Raw genomic sequence first — 17,480 nt, 5'->3', positions numbered from 1 at the left:
CAAGGTGAAACTCAATGCCAAGAGTTAAGCAGCCACATAAATTTAGTGTAGCTCCATTATCAAGGAAAAGTTAATCTAGGACCATCAATGTTCAAACTTAAAGCTCACACTTTAATTAGACTTCATTGTCCACATGTCACTAGTTTTCTCTGGGTAACAACTTTAATCCAAAGTTTCCCAATTCCAAATGCCAAAAAGGAAAAAAAGTTAAGTAGTTTAATAAGTTTTCACTTGTAGCCAAAGTCTCCAATTCCAAATGTACAATAGTGATAGAACACTAATAACAAAAAATATTTAAAGAAAGTAACCCTTGACCCTCCATTACCTCTATACTTTAATATTCCACCAAACAATGACAACTATTGAGCCCACCCCCTACCCCTCCACATTGCCCCTCTTTACTACCAAAGCCAAAGCCACCCACAAACTCACTCCATCCCCCACACAATAAACATTGTGTTAAGACCGACAATTCTCCAATAGCTAACACCATATAGAAAAGAAGAAGAACAAAACACAAAGCACATTCAAGAAAACTGAAGAAGTTTCAGCTTCAGTTTCAGTCTTGTTCAAGTGCCATGGATTCCCAGATCTATGGCTTCTTGTTTACTTTGATTCTCTTCTTCGCCATTACAGGTGCTGCATTGCAAGAAAGCCCATCTGCCAAACATCAAATGTCAGCACCTCAGATCAACTCAAACTCAGTTCTTGTAGCCCTTTTGGATTCCCACTACACTGAACTCTCTGAGCTAGTAGAAAAAGCCCTCTTGCTTCAAACCTTAGAAGAAGCCGTCACCAAACACAATATCACCATTTTCGCACCCAAAAACGAAGCTCTTGAACGCGATTTAGATCCCGAGTTCAAACGTTTCTTGCTTGAACCTGGGAATCTCAAATCCCTTCAAAAGCTTCTCCTCTTTCACATGATTCCCACTCGCATTCAGTCCCTCCATTGGCCTAAAACTGAGCTCAAACCCCGCCATCACTCCACTCTCTGCCCCGGAGACGAGCGTATCTCTGTTTTAAGAAAATCTGGAGATAGAATGGTAAGCATGGCGAAAGTTATTCGTGCAGATGATATTATCAAACCGGACGGAATAATCCACGGGATAGAACGCGTCTTGATACCCAAATCAGTGCAACAAGATTTCAATACGAGAAGAAGCCTTCGTTCAATTTCAGCTGTATTACCAGAAGGAGCACCAGAAGTGGACCCAAGAACAAACAGATTGAAAAAAAAGCCAACAATCCCAGTACCCGCTGGAGCACCACCGGTATTACCCATTTACTCAGCCATGGCACCAGGCCCATCACTAGCTCCAGCACCAGCTCCAGGACCAGGTGGACCCCACCACCACTTCGACGGTGAAAGCCAAGTAAAAGATTTCATCCAAACTCTATTGCATTACGGTGGTTACAATGAATTAGCCGACATTCTCGTAAATCTCACTTCCTTAGCTACGGAAATGGGGAGATTAGTGTCCGAAGGGTACGTTTTAACTGTTTTAGCACCTAACGATGAAGCGATGGCGAAATTAACGACGGATCAGCTGTCCGAACCGGGTGCGCCGGAGCAGATAATGTATTATCATTTGATACCGGAGTATCAAACGGAGGAAAGTATGTATAATGCCGTGAGGAGATTTGGGAAAGTGAAGTATGATACTTTAAGATTGCCACATAAAGTTGTTGCTGAAGAAGCTGACGGTTCTGTGAAATTTGGGGATGCTGAAGGGTCGGCGTATTTGTTCGACCCGGATATTTACACCGACGGCAGGATTTCCGTTCAGGGGATTGACGGAGTTTTGTTTCCGGTTGAGGAAATTAAGGCTGCTCCTGTAGCTGCTCCTGTTGCTAAAGTTGTTGCCAAACCAAGAAGAGGTAATTGATTTCTCATTTTCTAATCCATTTTAATTTTGTCATATTTTAATTTTTTGGGAGTTTTGTTTTTTATTACTACTTGAATTAGTATTCATTTGATTGGCTAGGTAAACTGATATCTAATTATGCAAGAAAAATTGAAACAGAGCTGAGTGGTGTTCTTGAGTGTGTTGATGATGTTACTAGATTCTTGAAAATGGGTGAAAATAGAGGATTATGTTAGTTCCTTTGTTTTAATTTAATTATGAAAACGATTTATTGATTAGGTATTTTCAAATTCTCCACAAAAAATTGAAACATCAACTGGTGGGTATTTTTTTAAAATTTGTTAATGGACTTGTGATTCTTGAAATTGGATGAAAATAAGGTTTAAATTGGTAAAGTATTTTTGAAGGGGGGTTATTTTGATGTAAAAATTTGGGTCTTTTTTAGAAGTGATTGTGATTTAGAACACAAATTGGTGGTGGGTAGAAAGGGAATCATGGAATTATGGCTTTTTGTGATGCCAGTTGTTGCCAACCTTTTTCTGATGAATTGTTGCACTTAGCATCTACGCTATGTTGTATCCAACTTTTGGAAATGGACTGAAGATTATGCAAATTGACAATTCATCTTTTCTCATATAATAAATTTTCTTAAAATAAAGTGGTAGACTTGTTTGTTTCTTTTGCAAGTTTTTTTTGTATAAATTAGGCAGTGTCCGTGAGTTAAGAGTTCATTGTCATCATTTTCACTGATTGTTACTTTTGGACTAATTTCTTTTATTATAAGCCACAAATAGTTAGGTAATAGGCCTGCACGTTTTTTTGGAAAGTGACAAATTGTTTAAGTAATTAGTAGGTAAGAAATTTTGTCGGTGAGCCATAAGGAGAGAAAGAATTAGTTCTTTGCTTGATGAATAGATATCCTAAAACCATTTGATGGGGTTAGTTTTAGGTCAGGTACTTTTAGTAGTTGAATTATGAAACAGGAAAATAGTGTGAGAAGGTGAAGGGGAATTTTAGGCTTGGTCACACCAAATTATAAAGTACTAATAATAAAAGGCTATGATTGTTGCAAACAGTTAATCACCAAGCCAAGTTTTTGGACCTTAATCATCAAGCCAATTAGTATCATTTTTAAATAAATTTTAAAATCTCTGAGGGCCAGCCGGCAATCAGCTCAAGATTTGGTGAATAATGGACTCGTTCTTCTATCTTTTTTTCACTAAAGTACCATACTTCTACTTGCTGGGTTTAAACTCGTGACTAAACTCGTGACGTGAGTCTAATTCACCTACCATTATTACTACTCAACAAAAGTCTTGGGGCAATAAGCCAACTGTTTTAGTGTCAATGTATTATGTTATGGGCATTATGTTGGAATTCGATGGCATTACAGCTGTGTCTGTATGCACTGATTGTTCCAACTTGGTATGTTGAGTCCAGAGGTTCCAGCCTATCTGTTTGACTAATTTCATGCCCCCACCTGCTCTATATTTCACTTCCATTATAAGCTGTCATGATTTGTCATTTTGTTGTATCTTTTCTCTAAATTCATATGGTTGACATTATTTTCATTCCATATATTTCTCAACTACTTTTATATAATTATATTTTTATGTATCAATTTCATTTTCTCATATGAGTTGGCTAAAATTGTATTTGGTTTGCAGGAAAGTTGATGGAAGTAGCATGTAGTGTGCTGGGGTCATTCTGTTAATACAGTGAGGGACAGCTGAAGATAAAGAGTTGAAAAAGATGGTGAGTATGCTGCCTATGATGTGTATGAATTGTGATTCAGTTAGTCTACTAGACTAGAATTGGAGGAAGAGAAAAGAATAAAAGCTCCCAAAAAAATTCTGAATAAATGGGAGTTTTTTTTAGGAAGGCCTTGTTGATGATTACAAAAATATTAGGGAAGGAGGAAAGGAGAAATGCTTGCAAATGAAGTAAAATTCCAGAAAATCCATCTCCCACCACCCCCTTCCGAACCCCAAGGATGAGAAGGGATTTTTTTTTTTTGTTATAAATACTGTAAATTACATATCAATTTTTTATTTGTATTTAAGTTTGTTCCTACCGACACTTTTGTATGCAGAAATATACCCAAGGATAAAAAAAATCTGCAGGAACATCGTCTTTTTGTTCCTTTTTAGTCACGGGGTTGTGTGCCTTATTATTTCTTTTCACTATTTCACCACTGTGATTTGATACCTTAGCTTGTGAGTTTCATCACAAACTTTTTGCCATTCTTTTATTATTTTATTTAATGCGATTTGTATTTTAGTATATGGAATTTAACACCGTTTTGCCCTTTTTCACAAGAAATATAGTAATAGGCCTTGCGCGGTGACGGTGGGGATTGTTGAAAATGTTGGTTGGATGTACTATACATTTTTTTCCTTTCTTTTTGGGTAAAGACAACAAAAAGTTTGATGACCATGTTATTTCAAGGAAGGTGGTCACTGCTCACAAACCCCACTCTATCTGGCATTTACGAAAATTGTCTGGAGCTCCCTGTACTCTTGATTAATTTGAAGTTAAGGAATGGGCAATCGGTCTATGATAAATTAGTTGGATCAGTTAATTTCAAATACTAGATAATAAAAAAAAAAATTCATGATATCATAGAGAAATATGCGTATTGACATAATTTTATGCTTATTAAGCAACAAAAATTATTGTTAGAGAAGTAATTCTTTCCAAAGCTAAAAATTGACAATTCATTTTTGTTCTTAATATCAAAGACAAATTCTTCGCAAAAGTAAAAATATTCAAGTCTTAGTATCATTATAAGTCAATATCTATCAAATAAGATATCGTATCCTTAGTTTATGTTAAATTATCGCACAAAGTTACAAAACATATATTCTCATAAAGAAGCACACCCACCATCTATCATCTTACATTATGAGATGTACATACTCTGTTTTGAACATGTTAAGATACTTGCTTTCTTTTGTACTCAAGAGAAAAATATTGAATAAGATCATGGAGATCGAAATTCAAATCTCAACAAAAAGTAAGCAAGTTAAATGACTTTTATTCATCTACTGAAATTTAATAAATAGAGTTGCCTTTTTATTGGCAAAAAGATACAAGCACCCAATGAAATAATTAAAATACGCATAAGTTAACTCGGTCAAAAAGTTGGTGAAATGATGAGAGGTATATTAGCAAAGTATTGGGAACTTGTGCAATTTATCAACAATTATATATATATTCTTCCACAAAAGAAAGGAGGAGGAAGGAGGATAAATATCAATTATTGGAATAAAAAAAGTAAAAGAAAATCTTTTCCGTTCTTCTTTTATAGTAACTATAAATTAAATAGTGGTTGCACTTGTTTGTTAGAAGAGCCATTTCCTATCATGAATTTGCATGGTTTTTTTGTTGGTTATTAGGTTAATGATTAATCACATCTAAACAGGAGGGGAATGAGCTGGCTTTCACATGGAGCTATTAATAGCAAAAGTTTATAATTGATGCGGGGACTAAGAAGCAAGGGCAATTGGACAATTCTACACATTCCCCACCCCCTCTCTTTCATTGACTTTATTCATTTTATTCTTTGATTAGCATGCAATAAGAATAAGTCCAAACCATAGCCTTCACAAATAATATACGAATCCAAAGATATAAAAAAGGAATTGCCATTTTAAACTTTTCATGTGCCTTAGAACGTTCCACGGATCTTAGAGCTGCAAAATATAATATATTTATATTAGATATTAGTTTCATGTATTACTGATACAATAGAAGTATATCAAATTCTCAAATACAGAAGGAGAGGGAAAGAGATCCGATTTTGTAGCCATTACTTCAAGTTTCCTCTTACACAATCTCGTTGTCAGATTTTTCCTCTTTTTCTCCTTTTCCTCTGATTTGGTTTTAATTTTCTTGTTTTTACTTGTCAGTGTCAACTTAATTAGTCTTCTCATTATAAGATAAACTAAGGGGAAGCATGACAAGTAGAAAAAAATTGTCTAATCTAAATTATTAAAGATGCTTTTAATTTTTTTGATAAAAGGTTGATACGATCGACTCTGTCAAAACGTGAACTCTTAAAATAAGTAGTTAGTGCAACGTTTTCACTTATTTTCTTTAATTAGTTTCTCGGCACGTGAGTTGCACGTGAATACCGATTCATGTAATACATAATTTTTAAAAAATAATATCAATTATTATTAAACAAAAATTTGAATAAATAATTACTCATACAAATTTCTATGAATGATCAATACGTATAGTAAAATTTTTTGTCGAGATCAAGATGATTGGATCTCGTATGAACCTACGAATTAGATGAACAATCAAAATTTAATTAGATTATGTAATTTTTTTTTCCTATTTCGATTTTGAGAGGTGCAAACATCTAAAGAAGAGGATAAAACCATCAAAACACATCCTTTAATCTTTTCTCCAATTTCAACATTCTATGTTCGAGTTATTTTTGCCGCAAAGAAAACCTACCATTTCAAAAGAGTTATTAAATCAAAGAGAACGTATGGAAGCCTTTCTTCTGTTTCCAACCCTCTATAAGATGTCATCCATTTGGAAAAAATAATAAACTCACATCAAAAATTAAAACAAATGTTGTTAGCAGCGACCAAAATTTTTACTTCAACAAATGTTACAAACAAACAACCAATACAATAGAGTTAATTTCCTTAAAGTAACATAATCAAACAAAAAAAAAAATAGAGAAATTATAAGAACAAATTATACCGGCACTATATTAAATATTATAATCGAAAGAAGTTAAGTGGTTTGATCAAAGCATCAAATGTACACTGAAACTTGAGAAACACCAAAACATGTGTCACAACCTAAAATTCACAAGTCGTGATGACACCTAATTCAACCCGCTAGGTAAGCCAACTAATAACTATCAAATTTCAATAATATTAATAAGACAACTAAACAAAGGAATTATCTGAATCATATACATTTCCCAAAGACTAATAGTACAAATCATGAGCTTCTAAGAATAGAGATTACAAAGCTGATATGAAGTAAATACATCATCTATTTGAAAAGTACATAAACAAAGTTTTTTTTTTCTAATTCTAAGGCTATCATAACAAGAGGCAGCTACAATAGGGACATAGGTACATCATCCAATTCAACTCCCATCGAACAGAACAACGTCGACATCCGAAATCTGCACACAATATGCAGGAAGTGTAGTATGAGTACAACCGGCCCCATGTACTCAATAAGTAACGAACCTAATCTTAGGTTGAAAGTAGTGACGAGCTGGAACAAGGTGGGGTCCAACACCAGTAACCAATAACAGTTCATAACATTGTAAAACAATTAAATAAAGAAGTAGCTCAGAGATAAGATGCTCAGTCTTTTCATAGTTTTCCGAAACAGTTCCGCTTTTCAAGTATATCATGGAAAATCCAAATCTTTTACCGAAGTCATCAAAATATGAGTAAGTTTGAAAACTGTAACGTTTTCCCAAGAATTTTCATCAGGTAAATGTTTCATTTTCAGATAGCATGAGGAAAGTACATCTCTATGCCTACATGTCAAGATACAGGAAAAAATCATGAATGTCACCAAAATCGGGCAGCAAAAGAAAAATGCATCTCTATGCATGTATCTCAAGTACGTATGTCAAATGCAATGCCTCACAGTGATGAACTCATGTACTCACACTCCCAGGATGCTCAACCTTACTATCTCACATTATCTCTTACTATGCTCAATACTCAGCACACTCAATTACTCAGCACTGCACAGTACCCGTTGTGGCATGCAACCCGATCCATAAACATATACATAGTCGACTGCGCTCACTGGGGGTGTGCAGACTCCAGAGGGCTCCTACAACCCAAGTGCTATAATTTGCACGGACAACTCACGTACCATAGTATCAAGATCAGAATCTGCATGGACAACTCATGTGCTGCACGGGCAACACATGTGCCATAGTATCAAGATCAAAATCCGCACGGATAACTCACGTGCCATAGTATCAAGATCAGAATCCATACGGACAACTCACGTGCTACACGGATAACTCATGTGTTGCATGGACAACTCACGTGCCATAGTATCAATATCTCTCAATTATGACCTCGACCTCACTTAGTCATCAATCTCTCCAGTCTCACAATGGGCTCACAATGTCATGAAACTATCCCGACAACAATGATATGACGTATCAATAAACAACAACTGAGACTGAGATATCATATGAATGCATGAATATGACTGAGTACGAAATATCAATGAAATTAGTGAGATGACAGTGAGAAACGACCTCTATGGCTCCTAACAATATCATCATAAAGCCTATACAAGATATCTAGCATGATTTGACAACTCGGTTACTTAATTACATGGTAAAAGTACAAATATCAACAAAATAGGACCATTAAACAGTGCCATGGAACAACAGAATCACAATTCACAGGGTGCACGCCCACACGCCCATCACCTAGCATATGCATTACCTCAATACCAATCACATAACACGTAATCGGGATTTCATACCCTTAGCACTAAGTTTAGAAGAGTTACTTATCTCAAAGAAGCCAATTCCAGACGCCGAGTAGGCCCAGTAATGCCCTAAGAATGCCATTTCACGTGTAGCGACCTCCGAACGACTCAAAACTAGCCAGTAACAACTCAAATACATCAGATAAAGCCCAAGTAAACAATTAAAAATGATAAAGATCAAATCCTAAATCAAATCCCAAATTCGACCAACATTCACACCCGGGCCTGCACCTCGAAACCCGAAAAAACTTACAAAATCCGACAACCCATTCAATTACGAGTCAAACCATACTAGTTTCACTCAAATTTGACTCCAAATCGGTGTTCAACTATAAGGCCTCGTGAAATTTCTACTCAAAAACCCGAGTCTTACGGTGCCAAGTTAGGATCATGTGAAAGCTCGCCGCGGTTCGGACCATTTGGGTTGATCTGTGCATTAAAAAGTTAAAGAATAGTGTTTTCCAGAAAAGTGCAATTCTGCGGTCAACTCTGCGGTCGCATAATAGCTATGCGGACCGCATAGTCACCGCAGAGTTAGGAAGTGTGAAGGTTAATTTTGAGGTCAACTATGCAGCCAAATATGTGATCGCATAATCGATATGCGGGCCGCATAGTCGTCGCATAATCCCCTTGGAACTTTTGCGAGGAGCAGTTCTGCGGTGCATTTTGTGACCGCAGAACGGGTATGCGGACCGCATTCTGGTCGCATACTTAGGCAGATTGTTCAGGTTTTTGGGAGAATTTTTGCGGTCCATTCTGCGGACCGCATGTCAATTTTGCGATCGCATATGTGATCGCAGATCTGAGTCGGGGCTCCAAATTTCTAAATTTTAAACCCGACTCCCTATCGTTATATTCTGTGCAATAGCTCATTTGAGCCTATTTCCTGGTGCTTTTAAAGTGAGAGGGAGGGTCTAAGAGAGGGGAAATGCCTTTCATCAAAAGTACTCCACAAATCCTTGTTAAAAACATTAAAGATAATCTAGTGGAGCACCAAAACCTTCATCCTAGGAGGTAAGACTTCATCACCTCAGCTCTTAATTTTATACATAACTATAAGGGGTCATTAGAAGCTATAAGGGGTCATTAGTGAGGAAATTCATGGGGATAATGGTGATTGCATTGCATGCATGTGTTCTTAGAAGATATGGGGAAATTATAAATAGAGAGGCATGGGGAATGGGCTAAGTGTAATCTTCCATAAAAGGACCATAAGGCCTTAATGAATACTCAATGCTTGATAAAATGCTAAAGTGAGCTTAGATTATGATCTTTTCTTGATTATGGGTTCAATTATGCTATATTGCTTAAATAGATTGAAGTGCGAATATTCCGGAATGTTATAGGATTAAGGAAAGCTCAGTTGAGGTATGTATGGCTAAAACCCCGTCTTTTAGAAATCGAGCTCCGTCAGTGTTTGCGTAATTATGGTAAGATTAAAGTTGAATTGTTGTATAGATTGTTGTTTCACATGAATTTGGGGTTGCAACTTTAGATGCGTGAAAGATGTGTCTCAATATGATAAATGTGCTATTCTTGTTAACTTGAAAGGGTGCCAGGAATATGAGTCATGTATTGAAATGCTTAGACCTTAAATTGAGATTGAAGCTGTATATGGTGTGTCCTCTATGTAAAGTCTCATTTACACTTACAACTTTATTTGCTCTTGTGTGCACATATTATCCTATATTACCAATATAACATTGAAATTGGGAATGATATGAAATGTGGCCTGGTGCCAAATATATGACGTGATAGTTGTGGCCCCAAGTGCATGTGAAATGATATATGTGATACAAAGATTGAATTGAGATTATTGATGGAAAAGGGAAACGCCTTGGTAAGGCGGCCTAGTCGATCGAGCCGAGATCAGACGCCATGCCGCACACATGGTGGTATTGTGTTGATATTGAATCCCGAATAAAAAGGGGAAAATGAGATTGTGATTGAAGTGTATGTCTCAATGAGGAAACCTAGCCGATCGGGTCGAGATCGGACTCCGCTCAAGCTAGCGATGGTATAGCGAACAATAATGAACAGTATGAAATGCTCCAAACTAAAGGCTATGGAAACATAATGCGAAAATTGTATGATTCTTCTACATTGATAATGTTATGATCGTTTAAAGATTTTGAGTTATACTTGTGCTTTCCTTATGTTTGGTATGAAAGTTCTTTCTAACTAGATGTTGTTTGTTATACATACTAGTACTATTTCATAGTACTAACGTCCCTTTTGCCGGGGGCGCTACATTTTTAAATGAATATAGTGGCGCAATTGCGGATAGTGTCGATCGCGCGTAGCGGAGTACCTTCTTCTCAAAGTCTTGGTGAGCCCCTTTCTCCTTCAAGGGGTTATATTGCACATCTTTTGTTGTGGACTTCCACTTTTGAGGTATAGCCGGGGCCTTGTTGCCGGCATTGTCATACTTGTCTTTTACATCTTTAGAGGCTCCGTAGACATATGTGTGGGTTATGTACGGGTGTTAGATGGGTCTACGAACTATGTTGTAATTCTAACTCTTGCTTCTCTAAAGTGTAATTGTATGGAACCTTGGAACTTAACTACGGCTTAACGTTGTGATATAAAATGAACTAACAACGTTGAATGTACTATCTTTCCTCGTCTAAATAAATGAAGGCATGGTTTCCTTATTCATATTGAGTTGGGTAGGAAGTGTTTGATAAGGCTTTCTTAGTTGGGTTCACTCGATTGAGCACCGGTCGCGCCTCCCGAGGTTGGGGCGTGACAAATTTGGTATCAGAGCCTAAGGTTTTGAAGTGTCCTAGGATGAATCAGAGCCGTGTCTGGTAGAGTCTTTCTTATCGGTGTGTAGTCGACCACATCTATAAGTTGGAGGCTACTGGGCATTTAGGAATAACACCCTTCTTTGATATTCTGGATCGTGCGGTGAAACTGTTCCCTCTCTAATTAGTGCATTGTTCTATATTTCAGTAAATGACACCTAAGAAGAAAGCGAGAATTGTCCAAGAAGCTAATGCCACCTCAAGAGTGGCTGATGGTTCACTGCTTGATACTACGGGTGAGGGTAGCCGCCCTGCTATCACCCTGCTTGATTCTTCTATTCCAGAGCAAACTACCCCAGTTCCTACACCTGCGGAGGGTACCACTATCCCTCTCATTGATACTTCTTTTCCGCCACCAGCCTCAACTTCCGGTTCTGGTATTTCTGATGAAGATCTTAGGGGAGCTATTCAGATGTTGACCCAGCTAGTGGCCTCTCAGGCCCAGAGGTCAAATGTTGGGCCCTGTTCATCCAGCCAGCAATGGGATTCTACTAGTTCCAGGGTGAACAGATTTCTGCAGTTAGACTCTCCAGTGTTTACGGGTGCCAATCTAGAAGAAGACCCTCAGGATTTTATTGTTGAGATGCACAAGACCCTCAGGGTTATGCGTGCAACTGAGACAGAGAGAGTAGAGTTGGCTGCCTATTGTCTGAAAGGGGTGGCCTATTCGTGGTTAGAGTTGTGGGAAGATTCCCGTGAGGAGGGGCGCCCTCCGGCGAGGTGGAGCGAGTTTGCTGATGCCTTTATAGATCATTTCCTGCTCGCTGAGACAAGGGCAGCCCGTGCAGCTAAGTTTGAAAATCTGAAGCAAGGTAACAGAAGTGTGTGGGAGTACCACATGGTGTTTGCTTGCCTGTCCAAATATGCCATTCATATGTTGCCCACAATGGAGGCCAAAGTGCACCGGTTTGTTCAGGGCCTTAATTCTTTGACTATTAATGAGGCTTCTACGGCTCCATTGAATTCTTATATAAATTATAGGAAGATGATAGAATTCGCTCAGGCCACAGAGAACCGTAAATTGAAAAACAAGATGGAGAGAGAGGGTAATAGCAAGGCCCGGTCTACGGGCAACATGGAAGAGTCACTAGGTGGGGGAAGATCAGCTTTCAGGGGAGGATCATCAGGGCCGTCCCAGTCTGTTGCACAATCTTCAGCTAGTGCACCGCCATCAGGGCCCAGCTAGCAGCAGTGGAGTCATTTCAGGCCCGGTCAGGGCAATAGGGGATCCCATCAATGGGGTCGGTCATGAGAGAGGTCCCAGCAGCAGCAGAGGTCCCCGTGCCCCAAGTGCAGGAAGATGCACTCAGGGACTTGTTATTTGGAGTTACCTATATGCTACGGATGTGGGATGAGGGGTCATATTCAGAGGCATTGTCGCGTATCTCGCTAGGGAACGGGTAGGGGCATAGCTCAGTCATCCATTCCAGCAGCTGCTACATCTTCAACCCCCTCTCCATCTCGAGGTACCCCAGCACTCGCAGGGCGTGGTGCAGCTAGGGTTGGTGCACAGAGTTCAGGAGGATCCAGCCGGTTCTATGTTATGAGTGGTCGCCAAACTAAAGAGGCTTTTCCAGATGTTGTTACAGGTATTCTGACTGTCCAATCTTATGGTGTGTATGCACTTATTGATCCCGGTTCCACCTTGTCCTATGTTACCCCTTTTGTTGCAATGGAATTCGTGATAGAACCAGATCAGCTTCATGAGCCATTTTCGATGTCTACTTCGGTTGGTGAGTCTATTACGGCTGCTTGAGTTTATAGAGGTTGTGTTGTTACGGTACGGGGTATGGATACCACGACCGACCTTAATGAGTTAGGGATGGTCGACTTTGATGTAATAATGGGAATGGATTGGCTTTATTCATGCTTTGCCAAGCTTGATTGTCAGACTAGAACTATGAGGCTTGAATTTCCTAATGAGCCCGTTGTTGAATGGAAGGGAGATAATGTAGTTCCTAAGGGTCGGTTTATTTCCTACATTAAGGCCGCAAAGATGATCAAGAAGGGGTGTATCTATTATTTAGTTCGGGTGACATACACTAATGTCGTGGTGCCTAGCCTTGAGTCTGTACCAGTTGTGAATGAATTTCTGGATGTTTTTCCAGATGAGCTCCCTGGGATTTCACCAGACAGGGAGATTGATTTTGGGATCGATGTGATGCTAGGCACGCAGCCTATATCAATTCCACCTTACAGAATGGCACCGACAGAACTGAAAGAGCTAAAGGAACAATTGAAGGATTTGCTAGAAAAGGGTTTCATCCGGCCGAGTGTGTCACCGTGGGGCACACCGGTCTTGTTTGTAAGAAAGAAAGATGGGTCGTTGCGAATGTGTATTGACTACCAACAACTCAACAAAGTCACAATCAAAAACAAATACCCTCTACCAAGAATAGATGACTTGTTTGATTAATTGCAAGGTGCTATGTGTTTCTCAAAGATTGACTTGCGATCTGGGTACCATCAATTGAAGATAAGAGAGTAGGATATTCCAAAAACAGTTTTCAGAACTCGGTATGGGCACTTTGAATTTATGGTGATGTCTTTTGGGCTAACAAATGCCCCGACAACCTTCATGGATCTTATGAATCGAGTCTTCAAGCCTTTTCTAGACTCCTTTGTGATAGTGTTCATTGACGATATTCTTGTGTATTCCTGAAGTCGGGAGGACCATGCTGACCATCTCAGGGCAGTTCTGCAGACCCTTCAGCAACATCAATTGTATGCAAAATTTTCAAAATGTGAATTTTGGCTTGAATCCGTCACGTTCTTGGGCCATGTCATTTATGGGGAAGGAATTACGGTTGATCCTCAAAAGATTGGAGCAGTGAAGAATTGGCCTAGGCCTACCACTCCAATAGAGATTCGTAGTTTCTTATGTTTGGCTGGGTACTATAGGAGATTTGTGGAGGGGTTTTCTACTCTTGCCTCTTCATTGACTAAATTGATGCAGAAAGTAGTTAAATTCCAATGGTCCGATGCTTGTGAAAGGAGTTTCCAAGAATTGAAATCAAAGTTGACAACAACACCGGTATTAGCCATGCCAAAGGGTACGGAGGGATTTGTGGTGTATTGTGATGCTTCGAGGATCGGGCTTAGGTGTGTGTTAATGCAACACGACAAGGTTATAGCCTATTCTTCTAGACAACTCAAGAATCATGAAAAGAACTATCCAACCCATGACTTAGAGCTGGCGGCATTGGTGTTTGCGCTAAAGATTTGGTGACATTATTTGTATGGGGTCCATGTGGATGTATTTACGGATTATAAGATTCTTCAATATATTTTCAAGTAGAAGGAGTTGAATCTGAGACAAAGAAGATGGCTAGAGTTACTCAAGGACTATGACATTGATATTCGCTATCACCCAGGAAAGGCTAATGTTGTGGCAGATGCTCTTAGTCAAATATCTATGGGAAGTTTGGCTCATTTGGAGGCATATCAGAGGCTGTTGGCTAGGAAGGTTCACCAGTTGGCTAGTTTGGGAGTTCGCCTTGCGGACTCTGATGAAGGAGGGGTAACTGTGCAGAATAGGGCTGAATCATCGCTTGTGGCGGAGGTGAAAGAGAAACAATTCAATGATCCGTTGTTAGCACAACTAAAGGAGGGGGATTCATAAACACAAGACCACAGCCTTTTCCTTTGGCAGGAATGATAGTACCTTACGGTACCAAGACCGCCTATGTGTTCCTGATATTGATGGTCTTCGAGAAAGGATCATAGCAGAAGCTCACACTTCCAGGTATTCCATGCACCCAGGTTCTACAAAAATGTATCATGATCTCAAGGAGGTTTATTGGTGGAATAACATGAAAAGTGTGGCGGAATTTGTGGCTAGATGTCCGAACTGTCAGCAAGTGAAGGCTGAACATCAACAACCCGGGGGATTGGCTCAAAACATAGAAATTCCAATGTGGAAATAGGAGATGATTAACATAGATTTTGTGGTAGGGTTACCGCGCACTTCGCGCAAGTTCGACTCAATTTGGGTGATCGTGGATCGACTCACAAAATTAGCACACTTCTTGCCAGTTAAATCTACCGAGCATAACAGTATGCTCAGTTGTATATCAAAGAAATAGTTAGGTTACGTGGCACTCCAGTCTCAATCATCTCAGATCGAGGGGCTCAGTTCACAGCCAACTTTTGGAAGAAATTTTAGCAAGGTTTGGGCACGCAGATAAATCTTAGCACAACTTTTCACCCTCAAACCGATGGGCAAGCAAAGCAGATTATTTAGACGCTTGAGGACATGTTGCGTGCTTGTTCGCTTGATTTCAAGGGTAGCTGGGATGACCATTTGCCATTCATAGAATTTTCTTACAATAATAGCTTCCATGCTAGTATCCAGATGGCACCATTCGAGGCATTATATGGTAGGAGATGTAGGTCTCCTATTGGGTGGTTCAAGGTTGGAGAAGCTGAATTGATAGGGACGGACCTCGTGCACCAGGCTATGGAGAAAGTCAAGATTATTAAAGAGAGGTTTAAAACTGCTCAAAGTCGTCAAAAGTCTTACTCGGACGTTCGTCGCAGAGATTTGGAGTTCAAAGAAGATGATTGGGTATTTCTGAAGGTTTCCCCAATGAAGGGTATCATGCAATTTGGAAAGAAATGGAAATTAGGTCCGAGGTATGTCGGACTGTACAGAATCATTCAAAGGATTGGTCAGGTGGCTACAAGCTCGAGCTGCCACCCAAGATGTCACTGGTGCATCCGGTCTTCCATGTGTCTATGTTGAAGAAGGTAGTAGGAGATCCGTTCACTATTGTGCCAGCTGAAACTATTGAGGTTAATGAAGAACTGTCGTATGAAGAAGTTCCAGTTGCCATTCTTGATAGGCAAGTCCGGAAATTGAGAAATAAGGAAATTGCCTCCGTGAAAGTGTTATGGAGGAACCAACAAGTTGAGGAAGCCACTTGGGAAGCCGAGGATGAAATGAAAAAGAAGTACCCACATTTGTTTGAATAGTCATGTAATAACTTTTATGCATTTAGCCCCTATGAATTATTATCTTTTGATTTGATCTATGTAAGATTGTCCTGTTTTGGTTATATATTGCCTATGCGACCATGGTTAGTATTGTACGAGTTATGTTATGTCTATGGAATGTGTACCTGCTGTTAGGATATGTTTCTGGGGCTCTTTGACAGGTGGATAGGCCTAGTTACAAAGGAAATTCTGGCAATTTTTTTGGAAATTTAGGGAGTTAGCCAAATTTGGGGCTGTGGATATGTTTCATGTTGTGAAAAGCTGAAGTTGCATAAAGATTGCTAATAAGTGAACTTTGATCCTCATTCAAGGACGAATGATCTTAAGTGGGGGAGGATGTAAGGCCCCGTGAAATTTCTACTCAAAAACCCGAGTCTTGCGGTGCCAAGCTAGGATCATGTGTTAGAAAGCTCGCCGCGGTTTGGACCCTTTGGATTGATCTGTGCATTAAAAAGTTAAAGAATAGTGTTTTCCAGAAAAGTGCAATTCTGCGGTCAACTCTGCGGTCGCATAATAGCTATGTGGATTGCATAGTCACTGCAAAGTCAGGCAGTGTGAAGGTTAATTTTGAGGTCAACTATGCAGCGGCCAAATATGCGATCGCATAATCGATATGCGGGCCGCATAGTCGTCGTTTAATACCCTTGGAACTTTTGTGAGGAGCAGTTCTGTGGTGCATTTTGTGACCGTAGAACGGGTATGCGGACCGCATTCTGGTCGCATACCCAAGCAGATTGTTCAGGTTTTTGGGAGCATTTTTTCGGTCCATTCTGCGGGCCACACGTCAATTTTGCAATCGCAGATCTGAGTCGGGGCTCCAGATTTCTAAATTTAAACCCGACCCTCTGTCATTATATTCTGTGCAATAGCTCATTTTGAGCCTATTTCCTAGTGCTTTTAGAGTGAGAGGGAGGGTCTAAGAAAGAGGAAGCGCCTTTCGTCAAAAGTGCTCCACAAATTCTTATTAAAAACATTGAAGATAATCAAGTGGAGCACCAAAACCTTCATCCCAGGAGGTAAGACTTCATCACCTCAGCTCTTAATTTTATACATAGCTATAAGGGGTCATTAGTGATGAAATTCATGGGGATAAGGGTGATTGCATTGCATGCATGTGTTCTTAGAAGATATGGGGAAATTATAAATAGAGAGGCATGGAGAATGAGCTAAGTGTAATCTTGCATAAAAGGACCATAAGGCCTTAATGAACACTCAATGCTTGATAAAATGCTCAAGTGATCTTAGATTATGATCTTTTCCTAATTATGGGTTCAATTGTGCTATATTGCTTAAATAGATTGAA

At 39.3% G+C, this 17,480-nt stretch overlaps 1 protein-coding gene across 1 annotated transcript; it reads left to right on the top strand.

Moving 5' to 3' along the window:
• The first annotated feature begins 435 nt into the window (after positions 1-435).
• LOC104241252 (fasciclin-like arabinogalactan protein 17) lies at positions 436-4,021 on the top strand. The gene is made up of 2 exons (XM_009796181.2): positions 436-1,881; positions 3,536-4,021. The coding sequence occupies exons 1-2, from the start codon at positions 579-581 to the stop codon at positions 3,580-3,582; spliced, it is 1,350 nt and encodes a 449-aa protein (XP_009794483.1). The 5' UTR covers positions 436-578; the 3' UTR covers positions 3,583-4,021.
• The last annotated feature ends 13,459 nt before the right edge of the window (positions 4,022-17,480 follow it).

Source organism: Nicotiana sylvestris, chromosome 9 (assembly GCF_000393655.2).
Source record: "Nicotiana sylvestris chromosome 9, ASM39365v2, whole genome shotgun sequence".
NCBI classification, from domain to species: Eukaryota; Viridiplantae; Streptophyta; class Magnoliopsida; order Solanales; family Solanaceae; genus Nicotiana; species Nicotiana sylvestris.
Note: the sequence above shows the minus strand (reverse complement) of the source record. Positions and strands in the feature narration are given on the sequence as shown.

What these genes read in the sequence shown, in the direction of transcription:
- LOC104241252 (XM_009796181.2), top strand. Translation starts at nt 579, where the DNA reads ATGGATTCCCAGATCTATGGCTTCTTGTTTACTTTGATTCTCTTCTTC. An exon ending in TGTTGCCAAACCAAGAAGAG is followed by an intron (nt 1,882 to 3,535) that starts GTAATTGATTTC and finishes TTTGGTTTGCAG; the next exon opens with GAAAGTTGATGGAAGTAGCA.